Genomic DNA, 19,329 nt, shown 5'->3' on the forward strand with positions numbered 1-19,329 from the left:
TGCCGCTTTGTCAGCCATTCCCGCCGCGCCTTCAACGCAGACGCGCTCAGGTTCGCGGTTTGATTGAAATACATAAACCTCTTTCTTCCATTACTTTGATCTTTGGTCCTTACTTATCCACGTATCATCTGAGAAGCTGGACAATTCATTTAAACCCACTCCTACTACACCTTTAACCTCTTTCCAATCGCCACAGCGCGATATAAACATGGCACCGAAGTATACAATGTCCGACTCTGAGTCTGAAGCTGAGGGTGAGGTGCCCAGCGCTCCCTCTGACCAGGCTCTTGAGAAAGCCCTTCGCGACCAAGTGGCTGCAATCTTCAAGTCGGGCAATATGGATGAATTGACCGTCAAGCGCGTGCGACTTGCCACAGAGGATACACTAGGTCTCACAGCGGGGTACTTTAAGTCTACAGGTGACTGGAAAGCGCGGAGTGAGGATATAATCAAGGAGGAGGTGGTGAGTCTTTGTTCGAATTTACAGCGCCCCTTCAGCAGCTTGATAGTGGCTTCAGATCAGCTTCAGAGGAAAACACACTGAACGCAATGCCTTTACAGGAAACACAAGATCAGGTGATACAAAATCCACAATCCCAAGCCAACTACAAGTCCCCCCTCTCCTCCCCCGAAGCCAAAGCCCACTGCCCTTGCAAAGCGAGCAAAACCCGAGACCGCGCCGAAGCCTAGGAAGCGCCAGAAGACTAGGACCCCGGTATCCGATGAGGAGGATGAGCTATCAGTCCCGGCATCCGACGAGAGTGACGAGGTCACAAAGCCTAAGAGTCGATCGAAGGCACCAATAAAGAAGTCCCCGGTGAAGAAGGCCTCCGCACGGAAACCCGAGAAAGATATATCAGACGCTTCTGATTTGTCCGGTGATGAGAGCGACAACGACGATGTCTCAAAGCCCAAGAAACGATCGAAAGCGCCAGTGAAGAAGTCGCCAGTGAAGAAGCCCTCCGTGTCAAAACCCACAAATGATGCATCAGACGCTTTCGATACTCCCGATGATACTTCGGATGTCGCCAAAAAGACCAGAGATACCAAGGACGATTCCGAAAGCGAGATGTCGGTGGTGCTTGACGAAGAACCTCAGCCCAAGGCCCCACGCAAGCGACAGAAAAGTGCCGCGGGAACTGCGACCAAGACGAAGAGAGCCCCCAAAGCCAAGGATGAGGATACCAGCCCGGACCAGGCTGAAATCAAACGACTGCAAGGATGGCTTATCAAATGCGGCATCCGTAAGCTGTGGGGTAAAGAGCTGGCGCCGTATGACACCCCCAAAGCCAAAATCAAGCATCTCAAGGGGATGCTGGAGGATGCTGGAATGACTGGTCGGCCATCTCAAGAGAAGGCGAACCAGATCCGCGAAGAACGGGAGTTGAAGGCGGATCTAGAGCAGATCCAGCAAGGCGCAAAACAATGGGGTGCCAAGAGTGACGAGGATAATGATGAGGTTGCGAAGCCTCGGCGTAGGTTGTCTCGGGGGCGACAGTCACTTGCATTCTTAGAGAGTGAAGGCGAAGAGACCGATTGATGGATAGTACAGCGTTTGTAGTTAATGAGTTTGTCGGACCGGCTGGGCTGTCAGGAAATCGGATTATGCGTTCAAGCCACTTTGTATTTCATACTTCATACTTCATAATATCCCCAATATATATGGCAATATAGGGGTCTCCATCATCGCCCAGCTTTCGGTCCACTCATGCGCTGAGCAGTCAAGCTGAAGATGGCAACAGAAGAAATGAAGAGGACGAGGTTGTAGAACTGCACTTGTTAGCATCATTAAATCGACTCGAAGTTGATCCAATGACCTACGGCCTTTCGCGAGTACTCGTTCTCCTCCGCTTCCGTTCTAGCCTCGACAAAGAGGCGTCGCAAGTTAGGGAGGTTAGCCTGCAGATGTGTTAGTCTTGGCAATTTGGCAGTTTGACAGACATAGAAAAAAAGTGCACCATTAAGACAGCGATAGTCTGGATTAGAAGATAAAATAAAGGAGAGAGAGAGAGTTGATAACCGTAGAGCGGGAGAGGTCCAGAAGCCACCATTTGTGGACAACTTTTGATCGTCCGAAACACCCTTTCTCTCCTTCTCTCCCCCATTCTTCCTCGAAATCTCTCCACCCCCGGATTGTTCACGTATCTCTTTGTGTCTGACAAAGTGACGAACAATATCGACAGATTCCATTCCCCGACCTCGCGCGACCGTGAACCTCCCAATCCCCCGCAGTCGCCCAACGCTACTCGATTCCCACCCATCCCCGATATCTCTAGGCGGAGGCACGACCTAGTCGTTGCTGAAGCTTATACATCCTCGCTATGGCGATGAACAAGATCCGCGGCGCCTTTACGGTGCCTCGGAAAGGAGAGACATTTGAATTGCGAGCTGGACTTGTGTATGCGGCCCCCTCCACCATGCGCTGGCTACCTCGTTTCAGTGAATGACGAATGATATTAACTATTTATTATAGTTCCCAGTATGCTTATGAACGGTATGTACAGCAGTGACGCCTCCAGTCCGGCCTGGTAGTGTATGGCGAGGATGCAGTATGGCTGACAACGTAACAGGAAGGAATCCATTCAAAAGACAATCATGGCCATGACCCTAGGAAAAGATGTTTCGGCCCTGTTCCCAGATGTTCTCAAGAACATTGCTACATCCGATCTTGAGCAGAAGAAATTGGTTTACCTCTATCTCATGTGGGTACCATAGTACAACTGAAGGTGGCTACGTATGCTAATCGGTCGATTCTCACTTTCAGGAACTACGCCAAATCGCACCCTGACTTATGTATTCTTGCCGTGAACACGTTCGTACAAGACTCGGAAGATCCGAACCCACTGATTCGTGCGCTGGCAATCCGAACAATGGGTTGTATTCGGGTGGAGAAGATGGTGGACTACATGGAAGAACCGCTGCGCAAGACCCTCCGAGACGAGTCGCCGTATGTCCGCAAGACTGCTGCGATCTGTGTTGCCAAGCTTTTCGATCTGAACCCGGCAATGGCCATCGAGAACGGATTCTTGGAGACGCTCCAGGAGATGATTGGAGACCCCAACCCCATGGTGGTCGCCAATTCGGTGACCGCACTTCAGGAGATTCATCACACGGCACCCGAGACACAGGCTCTGCAGATTAATGCTAACACTCTACGGAAGATGCTGATGGCTTTGAACGAGTGTACGGAATGGGGGCGCGTCACTATTCTTTCAACTTTGGCTGAGTACAAGACCTCCGACGTGAAAGAGTCGGAGCACATTTGCGAACGAGTCGCCCCTCAGTTTCAGCACGTTAATTCCGGTGTGGTTCTTGCCGCAGTCAAGGCTGTGTTCTTACATATGAAGAATGTTAACCCTGACTTGTCGAAGAACTACCTAAAGAAGATGGCTCCTCCCTTGGGTATGCTCCCTCGCCGCTTTTACTATACTTCGTTTGTGTTTGCTAATTCGATATAGTTACATTGGTTTCGTCGGCCCCAGAAGTGCAATATGTTGCATTAAGAAATATCGACCTTATCCTGCAGAAGGAGCCTGACATTCTCAACAAAGAACTCCGTGTTTTCTTCTGCAAATACAATGACCCGCAATATGTCAAGTTCCAGAAACTTGAGATTATGGTGCGTATAGCGAACGACCGCAATGTGGACCAACTCCTCGCTGAGTTGAAGGAATATGCCCTCGAAGTCGATATGGACTTTGTCCGCCGAGCTGTCCGGGCAATCGGCCAGGTTGCCATCAAGATTGAGAGCGCCAGCGAGCGGTGCGTTAACACATTGTTGGATCTCATCAACACCAAGGTGAACTACGTCGTTCAGGAAGCGATCGTTGTCATCAAGGATATCTTCCGGAAATACCCTGGCTACGAAGGGATCATCCCGACTCTATGCCAGTGCATTGACGAGTTGGATGAGCCCAATGCCAGAGCAGCACTCATCTGGATTGTTGGAGAGTATGCCGAGAAGATTAGCAACGCGGGTGATATCTTGGGTGGCTTTGTCGATGGTTTTAACGAAGAATTCTCTTCGGTTTGTTCTACCCTCCTGATACATGCTACCATATCAGCTAACCTCTATTTCTAGACCCAATTGCAAATCCTCACAGCTGTGGTGAAACTATTCCTGAAGCGGCCCGAGAAGGCACAGGGCCTAGTGCAGCGGGTACTTCAGGCTGCGACATCCGAGAACGACAACCCAGATGTCCGTGACCGAGCATATATCTACTGGCGTCTTCTGTCCAATACCAGCGATTCCAATGCGACAAAGAACATTGTGCTCTCGGATAAGCCCCCTATCGTCACCACCATCCACTCACTGCCACCGGCGCTCCTCGACCAACTCCTTTCCGAACTGTCTACTCTCTCCTCCGTCTACCACAAGCCCCCCGAGCAGTTTGTCGGCCACGGCCGATTCGGCGCCGACGCCGTCATGCGCGCTGCTATCGAGTACGTATTCAATTCCCTTCGTTCGTTGACCATGGTCCTAACCACTCCATAGGGAACAAATCCAAAACGCGCGCGAGAACCCATTGGCCGCGGCTGCTGCCGCTGCCGCTGGCGGTACCACAGCCCCTGCGCAGGCGCAAAGCAACGTCGAGAACCTGCTGGACATCGATTTCGACGGTGGTGCTCCTGCCTCCTCACAAACCGAACCTTCCAGCGGCATGTCAGGTCTGGAGGGTCTGGCTGGCACTCCCGTACGGGTAGCATCCCCTTCAGCTGGTGCCCCGACAGCGCAAGCAAGCAACAACCTAGATGATCTCCTGGGCGTGTTCGGAGATTCCGGTGCCGCCCAGCCCTCGTCGAGCGGTGCCAACAGCGGTGATCTCATGAACGGATTCTCTGGTCTTGATATCTCCGGCAATGCGGGCCCTTCTCAAAATAACCAGACCAAGAAATCCAACGACGACATTTTGTCACTCTTTTAGAGGAATGACATTGATGGTATAGCCAAGTGTGTCTAGCCGACCCTGTCGGCTGATGTTATATCCAGGTGTTTTCGCAAGCGAGAATCTGAACTGAACGAGATAGATTGGTGTTTTCTTTTACTTGTTTAATGTTTCTTGCATCTCTACCTAAACGGACTTCAAAAGGCCTGTATATTTCTGCCTCGAATATCAATTTCTTTTATTATGATGATTTGAACATAGATTAGACTTATCTTGGCTATGCAGAAGTGTATGTAGGGTTTGGTATGCATCAGACGAGAACCATCTATAACCTATCACTTAGCCCTATGTCGTAGGGTTCCCGAGGCTGAAAGGCTCAAATGCCGATGCAACTAGAACTCCCGATTTTTCTCGGCCGATCCCACAGCTCCACAGGAAAAAGAAAGAACAAAAAACCCTTGAAATGACGAATCCCTATTATGTGCTTCGTACATCGCTGAATTAAATAATTCTCATAGCGGAACATCCATTTTCTAAACTGTAGGCTTAGTATGTATCTACGTAGGTAGATGCTAGGTTATCATGCAAACTCCTTCTCCAACTACAACATAGATACACACCACAAACTCTATAGGCCCTCCCAAGTCCAAATCTCCACGGACCCATCAAAAATGCCGATTACCAATTATTCATCAAACCGAAGTTTCCAGTGTGAAAAACTGAGTGGGACTCGGGATCTGTGCCGCTTCCAAGATTCGGATATAAACGGGGCAGACCCCCAGGAAACGAAGTGTCAGTGAACATTTCCCTTAATTCACAGGATGGCGCAAACAGACTACAAATTTGAAGGCTGGATGGGTCTCGACCCCAGTGCCGGCGAGGGCAAGATGGTCTGGCAAGAATTCGAACCGAAAGAGTGGGAGGAAACCGACGTTGATATCAAAGTCTCCCACTGTGGCATCTGTGGTTCTGATTTACACACTCTCCGGAGTGGCTGGGTATGTTTTCCGTTTTCTGTATCAGCGAGATCTTATAGGGAAACTCGTTGTATAACATATCCGTGTAGAATAGAAATAAAACTAACATTCGCCACAGAAACCCACCGCCTACCCCTGCTGCGTAGGCCACGAGATTGTCGGCACAGCCGTGCGCGTGGGTAGCAAGGTCTCCGACATCCAGCTGGGCGACCGTGTCGGAGTCGGTGCTCAGAGCGAGTCCTGTCTTGGCCGCCAAGGTGATTGCGAGGAGTGCGCTTCAGGCCAGGAGAACTACTGCAGCAAGAAGGTCGTCGGCACGTACAACAGTATCCACTACGACGGTAGCAAGTCGTACGGTGGGTATGCGCGGTACCACCGTGTGCCCGGCCACTTTGCCATCAAGATCCCCGACGCTATCTCGTCGGCTGATGCCGCGCCTATGCTGTGCGGTGGTGCTACCCTCTTCTCTCCGCTTAAGCACAATAACTGTGGCCCTGGCAAGCGTGTGGGTATTATTGGTGTTGGTGGACTGGGTCACTTTGGCTTGTTGTTCGCTAAGGCTATGGGCGCTGATATGGTTGTTGCTATCTCGCGGAAGTTGGGAAAGAAGGAGGATTCGCTGAAGATGGGGGCGGATCTTTACGTTGCGACTGATGATGAGCCGGACTGGGCTACGGTTAATGCCCGGTCTTTGGATTTGATTGTTTCGACAGTCTCGTCTACTAAGATGCCCTTTAACGATTACCTGGGTCTGCTGAAGACTGGTGGGTCTTTTGTGCAGGTTGGTCTTCCTGAAGATGGTGGATTATTCGCTCCTGTTCGAAGCTTGATGCGTCAGCTGAAGCTGCAGAGCTCCCTCGTTGGTAGCCCGAGTGAGATCCGAGAGATGTTCCAGCTTGTTGCTGAAAAGGGAATCCGCCCTTGGGTAGAGGAGATCCCTATGAAGGATGCGAATAAGGCGATTGTGGATATGGAGGATGGAAAGGCCCGTTACAGATACGTGCTGGTTAATGAGTAAATGCCTGTAACTAGACAAGAAGATGATTCCAATATAGAGATGTAGAGATGTGCCCATGAATGAAGTCCAAAAATATGCATATATACGTGACAGCCAATCAAATCACGCACGTGAAGGCCGTTCTCGGAGACGCTAGTCCCTTTTGGGACACTCAGATTTCCCCCGCGGTGGGATGAATCATTCCGCTTCTTCTTCGCTACTTCGGCTTCAAGGAATTTCTGTTGAGTCAATTGACCTTCTCACTATGTCGCCTAATCTCTCGCAACAATACCTAAGTACTCGCGGTGCTGAGTACGGGGTGAGTCGAAAAAACAACCATTATAAATTTCATCGCAAACATGTTACTCACCCATCTGTTTCACTAGAGAACCTTTGAAGATGTTGTTCTTCAAGGCCTGGCCTCGGATGGAGGCCTCTTCATCCCAGAGGAGATGCCTACCCTCCCTAAATCGTGGGAGACCGAATGGCGCGATCTGAGTTTTGAGGATTTGGCGCTCGAAATCATGTCGCTCTATATCTCTACCGATGAGATTCCTCGAGAAGATCTTAAGAACATTATCCACAAGTCCTACTCGACTTTCCGCCACCCCGAGCGCACTCCCTCCGTCCTCCTTGAAAAGAACCTCTACCTCCTGGAGCTATTCCACGGCGCGACCTTTGCGTTCAAGGATGTTGCGCTCAGCTTCCTCGGAAACCTGTTCGAGTACTTCCTTGTCCGCAAGAATGCTGGAAAGACTGGCAAGGACCGCCACCACCTCACTGTTGTTGGTGCCACTAGCGGTGATACTGGTTCCGCTGCTATCTACGGACTTCGCGGCAAGAAGGACGTCTCGGTATTCATCCTCTTCCCTGATGGAGGCCGCGTCTCGCCCATCCAAGAAAAGCAAATGACAACTATCTTGGACCCTAATGTTCACAACCTCACTGTGGCCGGCTCGTTTGACCACTGCCAGGATATCGTCAAAGCGCTCTTCGCCGATGAGGACCTTAACTCCACCCACAACATCGCCGCGGTCAACAGCATTAATATGGCCAGAATCTTGGCCCAGATCACCTACTACTTCTACTCCTACTTCTCCTTCGTCAAGTCCCCCTCGTACACCAAAGATTCCAAGCTGCGCGTGGTCGTCCCGTCCGGCAACTTCGGCGATATCCTCGCCGGTTGGTTCGCCAAGCAGATGGGTCTCCCCATCGAGAAACTCGTGATTGCCACCAACGCAAACGACATTCTCGACCGCTTCTTCCGCAACGATGGCCACTACACTAAGAAGGCCCTCGACGCCCCCACCGACCACGGCGTGAAGGAAACCCACAGCCCAGCCATGGACATCCTCGTCAGCAGCAACTTCGAGCGTCTCCTCTGGTTCCTTTCCCACAAAACCGCTAACGGCACCGACGCCGAGCGCCGCAAGCACGCCTGCGAGAGCGTCAGCGGGTGGCTCAACGAGCTTAAGACTAACGGCGGCTTCCAAGTCCCCGGCGCCGTCCTCGAGGCCGCCAAGGTCGATTTCGAGAGTGAGCGCGTTAGCAACGAGGAGACTATCGATATGATCCGTGATATCTATAAGACCTCCTTCCCTAAGGGACTTGGTCCCGGCTCTGCCAAGAGCTCCAAGACCGGTGGTTACATCCTTGACCCCCCACACTGCTGTTGGTGTTGCTGCCACTCGCCGCTCTTTGGCTCGTAACCCCGAGGATACTCATATCTCGCTATCCACTGCCCACCCGGCTAAGTTTGCTAGCGCTGTCGACCTTGCTCTGCGTGCTGAGGATGGTTATGACTTCACTGAGATCCTGCCCCAGGAGTTCGTTGGCCTTGAGCAGCGCGAGAGTCGGGTTACCCCCGTCGGCGAGAGTGCTGGATGGCAGGGTGTTAAGGAGATTGTCAAGGCGGAGCTTGAGCAGGAGTTGCAAGGTTTGCGCTAGATCTGGGACCTGGCAAGAGGAATAAAATGCATTGAATACACTGAGCTGGTGAAATTCATCAGGGAAGGTGGAGCTTGTGCAGGTTGAGAAAATATAGACATTTTGAACACTTTTTTCTTCTATCTTAAATATATGTCTGTTTTGTTTATTTATATGTATATCCATCTCCACTGCAGCAATCGTGCTAACATGTGTATATCAAAATTCTCCACGGTTTTAATGCAATATTCCCACTACTTCATTCTGAAGTTGTCTTCAACATGTTCGAAATATTCGTATTGCTAGTATGTGATACACATGTTCCCTCAAGGAACACACCATTACCGCTAACGAAGAAAGACTACGCATTCTCGTTGTGAGCGACAACAATTGCCCCGTCCCTCTTCTCATCACGGTAAATCTGCTCCTGTTCGCGGTCATACTCCTCAGCGAATTTCCTTCCGTAGAGACCGATCCTGTACCAGGGAAGGTCGAACATCTTATCAATAGTCTCGAGACTACGACCAGCAGCCTCGGGCACAAAGAGCCAAACCCAGAACCCGCCAAGAACGGAAATAACACCAAAGAAGTAAAAGGTTCCGTGAGGGCCAAGACCTCCATGTTGGAGCAGCATCTCAGGCAAGGCACGGTTGACAGCGTACTGGCAGACAAAGTGCATGGCCATTGTGATAGACGAGCAGATACCACGGATACGAAGAGGGAACAGCTCCGAGGAAAGCAGATACTGACCACTGTTCCAACCCAACGCCCAACCGACACCGGAGATGTAGATGAAGGCAATAGCGGCGGTGGATGCACGGTTCTGCGTCTCGCTAGGGACGAAGTCTGGGTTTTCGGCGATAGGAACGAGATTCAGGAAGATAGCAATGTAGAACATGGCAATGGATTGGAGGACAATTCCAATAATGAGAGAGCGCTTACGACCAGCCATATCGACTAGGAAGAGAGCGCAGATGATGGCGGCGACGAATTTGACGACACCGAAGACGACGGTCGAGAATAGGGACTGTTCTTGGCCGGTGATACCGACGAGAGTGAATAAATCTGGCGCGTACACGGTAATCGCAGAGCCGCCGGACCAGCAGGCCATGTTCTGAGCGAGGTTGGTGAGGAATAGACGGTATGCGTTGCGTTTGATGCCGAGGATCTCCTTGAACAGGCCCTTCCAACCCATCCCGAGCGTGGCTTCCATCTCCTCCTGGAAGGCTACGTCCATTTCGGTGATCTCGTTCAGAACGTACGGGTGCTCGGCGGGTAGGCCGCGGAGCTTGCAGAGGACCTCAAGGGCCTTCTCGCGCTTGCCTTGCTTGATATAGAAACGGGGGGACTCCAGCTGGAAGAAGGTGAGGATCAGGATGATGCCGGCGAACATTAGATGAAGTGAAGTGGGGACAGCCTGTAGGGAAAACGTGTTAGCTTAATATGTACAACAACGAGTTTATTTATAGTGGTAGTAGAACTTACCCAACGGTTGAAGGTGTCCGCCATGTGCATTTGAGTACCCCAATTGGCGAAATAGGCAATCATAATACCACTGCGCTTAGTTTTAGCATCGGAGAGCAAGACAACAGGAAAGAAGAAGAGGAGGAGTATGAACTTACAGGTACACGGCACCAGTAAACATACAAGTACAGAGACCACGGATAGGAGCCGGGGAGATTTCAGAAAGGTATATAGGACCGACAACACAAGTCTGTCCAATACCAAGACCAGCAATGAAGCGACCAGCGTAGACGGCATCCATGTTGCCATTGTTTCCAATAAAGATGGCGATACCGAGAATCCAGAGACAGCAGAGTTGGCGAGTAGCCCAGACACGGCCGATACGATCACAGACAAGGAAAGCACTGTTATTCAATCATGATTAGTGAAAGCCCTTGGGACCTAAAGACGCGGATGATGCGTTTTAGTAGAAAGACTTACAACAGAGCACCGGCGACACTGCCGAGCTGAACCATGGAGGAAATTGTACCCTTGATACTGGCGAGCTCACCCTTCTCCAGGTCGTCAATGCCGACAGACTGCTTGAATGCGTGAGAGTTGAAAACTCCCGTGATGAGACCCTCGTCGACACCACGGGCGGCACCCATGAGACCAAATGCAAATACGGCGAACCATAGCTTTGCGTTGAGGGTCTCCTTGGGCAAACCGCCCGTGTTGAACTTGAAAACGTTGATAGCAGCACCACCCGCCATGACGGATGATGTTCGTTATTCTTTTTAGACGGTTGTGAAGAATGAATATACAGATCAATCGTGGATTGAGGTCATGGGCCTGTACAAGAGACGATGTAGCGGCTCCTGGAGAGAACAAAGCTCAGATGAAGACAATAGGTTCAACAGAGGTCTTCGAGGCTGGCAATCGCAGAAGAGAAGGCTGTGAGGGGGAAGCTGCATTCGATGGGAAAAAAGGTGCATGGAGGGGCATGGACAATCTCTTAAATCCCAAGCTTGCGCCATGGGGGCTCATAAAGTGGCCCAAGGCTTGCTTGCGCCGGGTCTTGGTCTTGAACATTCAACCAATCCACGTTGTTCCCTTGTTCCTAAATTCCCCGATACTTGAGTAAGAACTTTAGCTCTATGAGCTTTCTACAAGTTGGGGACGAACCATTCTTTTGATATCATTCATTCTCAGCGTAACCTACCGTTCAATCTGAATTAGCACACCATAGAGCCCATAAATATAGTGACGGTAAACTGTGCATCTTAATTTTAAGTGACTAAGTGATATACCATGCAAGAACCACATAGATGATGGTCTTGCGGCTTCGTTCGACCCCAACAATGAAAACAATGCCGATAAACGGACCGAATTCTTTTAGAGTTCTGCGAGTCATTACTTGCATGGTTACCAATGGACAACGACGCCGGGAATTGCAGATATATGCCTCACCAAGACACAAAGGATCCCGAACTTCTTGGCATGGTCCTCGCCATCTTCTCCGCGGCACCATCACCAGAGCCACGAGGGAGGGATAGCCCTAGGTTTGGGTGATCGGCGATGTATCAAAGCGTACCCCAGCCTTGACCCCACGCCAAGCACAGGTAGTGTTGGTTGGGCCAATCAACGGCTCCCCGATGTCACATCAATGGCGCTCTTCGGTTTCCGCTCAGGCACTACGCTAATATCCCTGTAGGCCATGCCGACGTAGGTATATGTCCCATACCTTAATATTAGACCTCCTCACTGCCCGCCCTCGGGAGATTTCCGAAACCTACACAGTTCTACCACCGCGAGAAAAACTAACAGTCCTTGGCACTTGGAGTACATCGTGTGGAAAGTCGACATCTGATGAAGTCTCTGTGGAACAGAAAATGTTGACCTGTAACTTGCATTGCCCTAACTTGGAGGGCTGCAGGTCTCATTTCAAATCAATTTTGGAAAATGTGTGCCGCTGTGTGGGATGGGATCGTGTCCCGTTGACCAAGACCCCAGAAAAACCGGCGATGCCGTCAAATGAAAAAGAAGGTAAGCGTGTGGACTCGGGACCCAAGCTCTCTTGGCGTTGTTTCTCGGGCCTTGGCTTGTCTTGGTGTATCACCGATGGCCCGCCAACGGAGGCATGGGGTCTATGAGACTCGGTCCCGAGAAAAGAGAGAGAGAGAGAGAGAGAGATGCTGGCCCCCAGATTGGCTTTGATATTTCCAACTCTGGCTCCCCCCACATATTTCCCCGCATCTTGCTGGGCGCTAAACCCGAAATAGGCCCAACTGGTGTGTCATGTGATTGTTATGGGGAAGCAAGGAAACCCATTGAGGAAAACGGGCAGACAAAACAATCCAGTATTTTGTGGAACAAGCGAACTATATAACACGAGTGAGTATTCACGCATTGCTTGACAATATGCAATTTAGGAGAGACTGAAAGAACACTTCCCAAGGAGCCACTTGCGTAGTCAGGGCATATGATCCAGACCCCAAGAGTTCAAAGTTTAGATCAGAAGCGACAAGGACTCGGCCAGTTTGCGACTGAAAGAGTAAGGGGTGGGTTAAGCGGGTTGTCCGATTGGGCAAAGTTACAGGAGCGTGGAGCAGAGGATGTTCACCGGCAGGTGATGAGGGAGATTACGTGATGGATTAGGGCAAACCAAAGAAGGCAAAACTAACCCAAAAAGGAAATTCATTGGTCCTCTACAATATAAAAGTGACTTTTCAAACTACATATATGTAGGTATTTCTGTATTGTATCCTCGTCCTCTTAACTGATCTCTAGATTTTTACTTATGTTTACCCCGGAGAGCTTCAAACTCATCGGCTAAACATCCTCGCGCCAAGGCATATAGTCTCTGATAGTGCAAAGTCCCGTCGGATCACGATCGACAACAAAAAGGCCCGGATTCTTTCCACAATATAGGTCATTGTGTGGGACAATTGATGAATCTCATTATGAACACGTGTACTGTGTTCTGTGGCCTATAATTCTATAACTTCTCCACTAATCCTGCTCGAGAATTTAACGATCGTTCTGGCTGCTTCAGTATATTGAAAGTCATCTGAGTCACGCATGCTGATGTTTATCGGTATGTTTAACCTCTTAAGATACTGCATGTATAAAATCGGTAAAATAGCCGATATGGAGGCTAGATATATGGCTAGAACATTCTCATTCGAAAATACTCCGCCCGATCACGATCATTTTCTCATTTTTCCAGCTAATATCCTATACTAGTCAAGTAATTTGCCAACTGTCCAACAATGCTTGCAGCCTCTCTCGGTTGCACTGTCTCGGGATAATGTGCGATAACTATTGACTGCGATGATTTCACCACACAAACACCCTCTTTGCCCTAATATTATCACAATTAACAAGCCATCAGTTATTGTGGCAATGCAAATGTCTTACCTTCTCGGCATATATGTTTTGGTCATCTGCTTTGGTAACCATAAGCTTTTCCCCTGCGACATAGAGCCCACCAGAGTATAGAGGGATTGAATCCTCAAAGCCTCTTAACATATACTGAACCTCCCCTAGTTGAACCTATTGGAACATGTTTTAACGGCAATTTCAAAGAGCGTTAGTCGGACACCTTACATTGAATCCTGTAGTTGTTGCAAGTAGAGCATCGCCTGCTACTGAGAATATAGCGGCTTTGTCAATCTTTTTGGATCCCACCAGGGTTTGATCGACCCAGCCTACCGTAAGATTAGTTTTAGGGTGTTTAATTGTTCAAATATGCATACCTTGCCAGCTCATCTTGAAAAATAGAGTATAAATAGACCGGGGAATCTAAGTCGGGGAAAACAGAGAGGTGGGATTTAGTGGCTTGAGGGGTAATCCACCTTTTAATCGAAAGTTGAGTTGAGCCAATGGCAAACTGCACCCGTTTGATCTCCACTGTATGTTCTTATGTGACGATCCCAAGACTTAGGGCTAATGTGATTTCATGAGGAATTTCTTCTAAAACAAGATGAATTGACTTTTGATTCAATGTAAATACTTTTCTAAGACAGATAAATCTTAAAAACATACAAAAGAATCCAAGCAATAGAAACTATATATTACTATTAGTAGATTTAAAAAGCAGATCTGAGGAACAAAAATCTCGAAATGACCAAGCAACCGTTCTTCTTTAATCCTTCGACCGTGTTAATAAAAGCAGAAGAAGAAATTCCAAGCGGGACATAGGCCGGGCATTCACAAAACTACTCAAGGTACCATGAGGTCTCTCTGATCCGCACCACGAGGACCAGAGAGGTCAGGAACCGAGAGGGATCCGGATCTCAATAATCAAGAGATGGATCGGTAATCAAGGCTACTCAACTGATTTACAGGAGAGCCATGAGACCAACAACACCGGCAAGGAGACCAGCAACGGGCTTGACGTTGGAGGCGGCACCGGTGAAGTCATCGGAGGAGGGGGTGGCACCGTGCTGCTCAGGGGTAGAGGGCGTCTCAGGGGTCTCCGGGGTGGAGGGGGTACCGGAGGGGTGGGCAGCGGGCTTGGTCTCCTTAGGGGCAGCGGGCTTGGTCTCGGCAGGCTTGGAAGGAGCAGGCCGGGAGACAGCAGGCTCGGACTGAGCGGGGACAGCGGGCTGAGACTTGGCGGGGACAGCGGGCTGAGACTGAGCGGGGACAGCGGGCTGAGACTGAGCGGGGACAGCGGGCTGAGACTGAGCGGGGACAGCGGGCTGAGACTGAGCGGGGACACCAGGCTGAGACTGAGCGGGGACAGCGGGCTGAGACTGAGCGGGGACACCAGGCTGAGACTGAGCGGGGACACCAGGCTGAGACTGAGCGGGGACAGCAGGGTGGGAGACGGCGGGCTGAGAGTGAGCAGGGACAGCGGGCTTGGTCTCAACGGGCTTGGTCTCAACGGGCTTGGGCTCAACGGGCTTAGTCTGAGCGGGCTTAGTCTGAATGGGCTTGCTCTGAACGGGCTTGGGAGGAACCACGACATCTCCAGTGGGCTTCAGAACGGGGGCGGTAGGGCCTGCAGTAGGGCCTGCAGTAGGGCCTCCGGTGGCGGGCTGAGTGGCGTTGTGGAAGGTCAAAGGCTTCTCGTCGCACAGGGTGCAGACGGTAGTCTTGGAGATGGTGATGGTGCTTGTTTCGGTGACGGGAACGGTCCAGGTCTTAGAGCCAGAGGTGACCGTAGACGAGGTGACTAGAAGTATTGTTAGAATGTGCTTTAAGTGGTATGTATTACTTGTGAGATTTTAGGGCTTACCAGGGCAGGATGTGGTCACGTAAGTGAGGGTCTTGGTGGTACCAGGCTTCACGGGGACGTGGGGGGTGGTGGTAGGGTGCACCGGGGTGGTGCAGGGGACGGTGGTTCCGTTCACCACAGTGAAGCTGGACACCGGCACCGAGGTGGTGGTAGGGTGCACAGGGGTGGTGCAGGGGACGGTGGTTCCGTTCACCACAGTGAAGCTGGACTCAGGCACCGAGGTGGTGGTAGGGTGCACAGGGGTGGTGCAGGGGACGGTGGTTCCGTTCACCACAGTGAAGCTGGACTCAGGCACCGGGGTGGTGGTGTGACTGTGTACCGGGGGAGTGGTGGTGTGCTCATGCACCGGGGTGGTGGTGGTCGAGGTGGTGCACGGGGTGGTCCACGACTCAGTGGTCTTGCTCCAGGAGTCGTGAGTCGAGACGTGCCCGGCCGGCTTGGACCAGCTCTCACCCCAGCCCTCAGCATGGGCAGGGGCAGCAGCAGCACCAGAGGCCTGAGGGGAAGGACGGATGAATTCCTCGCCACGAGCCTGCATGAGACCGGCAAAGGCCGGGCTGGCAAGAGCCAGAAGAGCAACAGAGTTGATCATTTCGAGAAATCAAAGTCTTAACAAACAAACTTGGAAAGATAACGAATGAAGATATGATGATAGAAAGTCTGAATGATGGGCAGAGATGAACGATCTTATATGCCCTGTTTGAGATGACTGGTTCCAAGTCATGACGGACACGGGTGCCACGGTCGTGTCCAGGACAGAAAGATAGACCTGATTCCCAATGTCACCACAGGAGGCCGAATGCAGGTACTAGGATAGGTCAACCACAGATGGCAAAGGCACAGATGTAAGGCCGTTGGACAAAAATTTGTGCAATGATACATTCATATGGCGAACCCAGATGCAAACGTGACACACTGTAGTATCATTGGGGTAAGTAGTGGATGAGGTCTCCATCTTCATCCACTAGAGTAACCTAATGCGGATATAAGAAGAGCTTGGCAATTTCCGGAGTCTCTCACAATTTGCAAAATTAGTGAGTGAATTATTGGTGCGACTGCACATTGCTTCATTTCGATAGAGAAAATTGTGTAATTATTGTTCAAGAATATATGGGTATGTTGGATTATGTGGCGAGAAAAAGGAAGAGTCTACATGTTCAGTATTAGCAGCGCAGCAGCCATAATACTTCTGGACCCGGAGGTAGTCAACAGTGGGATGACTGGGCGATCATATTTGAAAGGGACCACAATTGTCATGACAAGGCTCCTCTGATTGCGGTGGAAACCCCACGGAGACGCATGGGCTTGCAGTGAAAACACTAAACAAGTCGACCAGAAGCAGCCAAAAATCTCCAAGCACGAATAGGGCTGTTTCTTGGCTCTCTAGAATGTGGGATGGGACCCAGCTGAGTGTAGGAGCGTTCCATTGGTAGGTATCCTTTGAAAGAATGTACGCTTGAGCCCGAAGTATTCCCGGAGCAAAATAATCCTAGCGATCTCGAAAAGTATCCTTTCTGATGGATTTATCCGGATGTGACCCATCGTGGCATGGGGAATTGTAATCAATGACGGGGACAGTTCAATCTAGCATTGGGTTAGGCCAAGTCCTTACTATGCGACGATGGGGCTTTTGCCGCAAAGTAACAATGGGGTTCTGTCAAAATATGACAGTGGAGAAGGCGCCAACCAATCCGAGAAGGTGATCTCTGCAGCCCGCACGCTCGTAATTTCTCGGACGGAAGTCTAGATCTGTCATCCAGGGATCCTGGTGGACAGAAATGAGGTACAGCAGAGATTTTGACCGCAAGCGGCAAGGGGACAACCGTAGCCTCTCAACATCTTGCGATTGGGATTGCGACTGACTTGTCCCTAGTAAAAGTGAGGAACAGTGTCGAAGCAACCCATCCGTTTTCGGTCATAGATGAGATTCCCGATTTGGACAACACGTGATATAGGGCTTAGGGCAGACGCGTGCACAGGGCAACACGCGTCACGCGTCGCGCCTTCCTGTTTGGGTTCAATTAAGCCCCCGGAGAAACTCGAGAACAGCATTTGCTTTGCCCATCACCAGGCTCGCCCGCAATGCCTCACTCCGTGTCACCTGGCTCTGCACAGAATGACGATGAAATGCCGGATGCCCCCCCGGTCGAGACCTCAACTGAAACTAATGTCAGACTCGAGGATATGTTCAACGACGATGATGACGATGACGAGGAGTTTCCGGCTTCTGGAGATGTGAAGATGGAATCTCCAGCCCCAAAGGAAGAGTGAGTACTCAGCTCGTGTACAGTAATTTTGGACTTACCGGCTGACCGAAGGCTCGCAACAGGCCCCCAGCACCGACACCCTCGGGCGTGGACTCGGATATCATGCTCGCCTTCTATCAGCGACTTTTCCCCTTTCGATACCTTTTCCAATGGTTGAATCATGGCATTGTACCGACGAAAGACTTCGGCAACCGAGAATTTGCACTGACACTGCAAAATGATGCCTATCTCCGATACCAATCATATCCAACTGCTGACCTGTAAGACTTGTTTCAGCCTTTTATCATCCAATCCCTTTCGAGCTAACAGATGCCCAGGTTCCGGAAAGACATACTTAAGATGAACCCTTCTCGTTTCGAAATCGGACCTGTCTACAGTACCAACCCGCGAGATCGCAAAACGCTACGAGGCGGCCAAATGAAGCCAGTCTCCAAGGAATTGGTTTTCGATATTGATTTGACTGATTATGATGACATCCGTACATGTTGTGTCAAAGCGAATATTTGCGCAAAGTGCTGGTCATTTGTGACAATGTCAATCAAGGTTATTGACACCGCACTACGGGAGGACTTTGGGTTCGAACACATCCTTTGGGTTTATTCGGGTCGTCGTGGTGCTCACGCCTGGGTGTGCGATCCCCGAGCACGAAATCTACCGGATGATCGACGCCGAGCTATTGCTGGTTATCTTGAGATGATTCGGGGAGGGTCACAAAGCGGGAAGAAAGTCAACATCAAACGGCCACTTCATCCCCATATTGTACGCAGTCTTGAGTTGCTTAAGCACGACTTCGCTCGGACCACACTCATTGACCAAGACACATTTGAATCCGCCGAGCAGGCAGAGCGCCTTCTATCCTTGTTACCCGACAAGACATTGAACGAATCCCTACGTAGGAAATGGGATTCCTCTCCAGATCGTGCCAGCACTAGCAAATGGGCTGATATCGATTCACTTGCAAAGACTGGTAAGAGCAGTACGCTAAACCCGGCGACGCTCCGAGATGCCAAGCAAGATATTGTCCTGGAATATACCTACCCACGCCTGGATGCTGAGGTCAGCAAGAAGATGATTCACTTGCTCAAGAGTCCCTTTGTTATTCACCCCGGGACTGGCCGTATTTGTGTTCCCATCGATCCTCGCAATGCTGAAAACTTCGATCCTCTCACCGTCCCGACGGTAATGAGCCTCCTCGCCGAGATTGATGAATATGACGCGAAGCACCCCGCCGGCACAGCGGAGGCAGATATCCCTGATGTTGAAGGCAGTGCAATGAATGGCTCCGACATGAAGGGTGGCCGTAAGGTGCAGGACTATGAAAAGACTAGCCTGAAACCTTATATCGACTTCTTCCGTTCCTTCATCGCAGGGCTCATTAAAGAAGAGCGTGCTGGCAAGCGTGAACGCGATGACAGTGGCCCTGCTGTCAAGGCTGATCCTATGGAATTTTAGCCACGGCAAGGTTCATGTTTGTTCCCTTTGCCTAGCTTTCCTCGTAGGACTACGACTTTATGCTTTGTTAATCAGTTCCGCCGATTTCATTTTGGACTTATATCAAGGGATTGCACTTTCGAGGAGTTGGGGTTTA

At 50.6% G+C, this 19,329-nt stretch overlaps 9 protein-coding genes across 9 annotated transcripts; 5 read left to right on the top strand and 4 right to left on the bottom strand.

The window, feature by feature from the left end:
- Window positions 1-208: 208 nt before the first annotated feature.
- N7516_009947 (putative transcriptional regulator) lies at window positions 209-1,540 on the top strand (the record flags this gene model as incomplete). Its single annotated transcript, XM_057222666.1, has 2 exons — window positions 209-463; window positions 635-1,540. The coding sequence occupies 2 exons, from the start codon at window positions 209-211 to the stop codon at window positions 1,538-1,540; spliced, it is 1,161 nt and encodes a 386-aa protein (XP_057069887.1).
- A 143-nt stretch (window positions 1,541-1,683) lies between these two features.
- Window positions 1,684-2,051, bottom strand: N7516_009948 (DUF5310 domain-containing protein; the record flags this gene model as incomplete). Its single annotated transcript, XM_057222667.1, has 3 exons — window positions 1,684-1,770; window positions 1,822-1,899; window positions 1,959-2,051. The coding sequence occupies 3 exons, from the start codon at window positions 2,049-2,051 to the stop codon at window positions 1,684-1,686; spliced, it is 258 nt and encodes an 85-aa protein (XP_057069888.1).
- Window positions 2,052-2,321: 270 nt separating this feature from the next.
- N7516_009949 (putative AP-1 adaptor complex subunit beta) lies at window positions 2,322-4,925 on the top strand (the record flags this gene model as incomplete). Its single annotated transcript, XM_057222668.1, has 7 exons — window positions 2,322-2,398; window positions 2,474-2,494; window positions 2,571-2,702; window positions 2,765-3,402; window positions 3,459-4,027; window positions 4,082-4,443; window positions 4,496-4,925. 7 exons carry the CDS (start codon window positions 2,322-2,324, stop codon window positions 4,923-4,925), a joined length of 2,229 nt encoding a protein of 742 aa, XP_057069889.1.
- Window positions 4,926-5,707: 782 nt separating this feature from the next.
- N7516_009950 (NAD(P)-dependent alcohol dehydrogenase) lies at window positions 5,708-6,881 on the top strand (the record flags this gene model as incomplete). The annotated part of the gene is made up of 2 exons (XM_057222669.1): window positions 5,708-5,884; window positions 5,982-6,881. 2 exons carry the CDS (start codon window positions 5,708-5,710, stop codon window positions 6,879-6,881), a joined length of 1,077 nt encoding a protein of 358 aa, XP_057069890.1.
- A 244-nt stretch (window positions 6,882-7,125) lies between these two features.
- On the top strand, window positions 7,126-8,807 carry N7516_009951 (threonine synthase THR4; the record flags this gene model as incomplete). Its single annotated transcript, XM_057222670.1, is given in 3 exon segments — window positions 7,126-7,179; window positions 7,247-8,471; window positions 8,491-8,807. The coding sequence occupies 3 exon segments, from the start codon at window positions 7,126-7,128 to the stop codon at window positions 8,805-8,807; spliced, it is 1,596 nt and encodes a 531-aa protein (XP_057069891.1).
- Window positions 8,808-9,147: 340 nt separating this feature from the next.
- Window positions 9,148-11,002, bottom strand: N7516_009952 (uncharacterized protein; the record flags this gene model as incomplete). Its single annotated transcript, XM_057222671.1, has 4 exons — window positions 9,148-10,203; window positions 10,272-10,341; window positions 10,409-10,654; window positions 10,731-11,002. 4 exons carry the CDS (start codon window positions 11,000-11,002, stop codon window positions 9,148-9,150), a joined length of 1,644 nt encoding a protein of 547 aa, XP_057069892.1.
- Window positions 11,003-13,458: 2,456 nt separating this feature from the next.
- N7516_009953 (profilin) lies at window positions 13,459-14,000 on the bottom strand (the record flags this gene model as incomplete). Its single annotated transcript, XM_057222672.1, has 4 exons — window positions 13,459-13,593; window positions 13,650-13,784; window positions 13,839-13,939; window positions 13,988-14,000. The coding sequence occupies 4 exons, from the start codon at window positions 13,998-14,000 to the stop codon at window positions 13,459-13,461; spliced, it is 384 nt and encodes a 127-aa protein (XP_057069893.1).
- A 572-nt stretch (window positions 14,001-14,572) lies between these two features.
- cspA (putative cell surface protein) lies at window positions 14,573-16,066 on the bottom strand (the record flags this gene model as incomplete). Its single annotated transcript, XM_057222673.1, has 2 exons — window positions 14,573-15,411; window positions 15,475-16,066. The coding sequence occupies 2 exons, from the start codon at window positions 16,064-16,066 to the stop codon at window positions 14,573-14,575; spliced, it is 1,431 nt and encodes a 476-aa protein (XP_057069894.1).
- Window positions 16,067-17,556: 1,490 nt separating this feature from the next.
- N7516_009955 (DNA primase subunit PRI1) lies at window positions 17,557-19,193 on the top strand (the record flags this gene model as incomplete). Its single annotated transcript, XM_057222674.1, has 3 exons — window positions 17,557-17,741; window positions 17,804-18,001; window positions 18,059-19,193. 3 exons carry the CDS (start codon window positions 17,557-17,559, stop codon window positions 19,191-19,193), a joined length of 1,518 nt encoding a protein of 505 aa, XP_057069895.1.
- Between the last annotated feature and the right edge of the window lie 136 nt (window positions 19,194-19,329).

This window comes from Penicillium verrucosum, assembly GCF_028828655.1.
Source record: "Penicillium verrucosum strain IBT 35672 chromosome Unknown utg000004l_segment0_segment0, whole genome shotgun sequence".
Taxonomy (NCBI): Eukaryota; Fungi; Ascomycota; class Eurotiomycetes; order Eurotiales; family Aspergillaceae; genus Penicillium; species Penicillium verrucosum.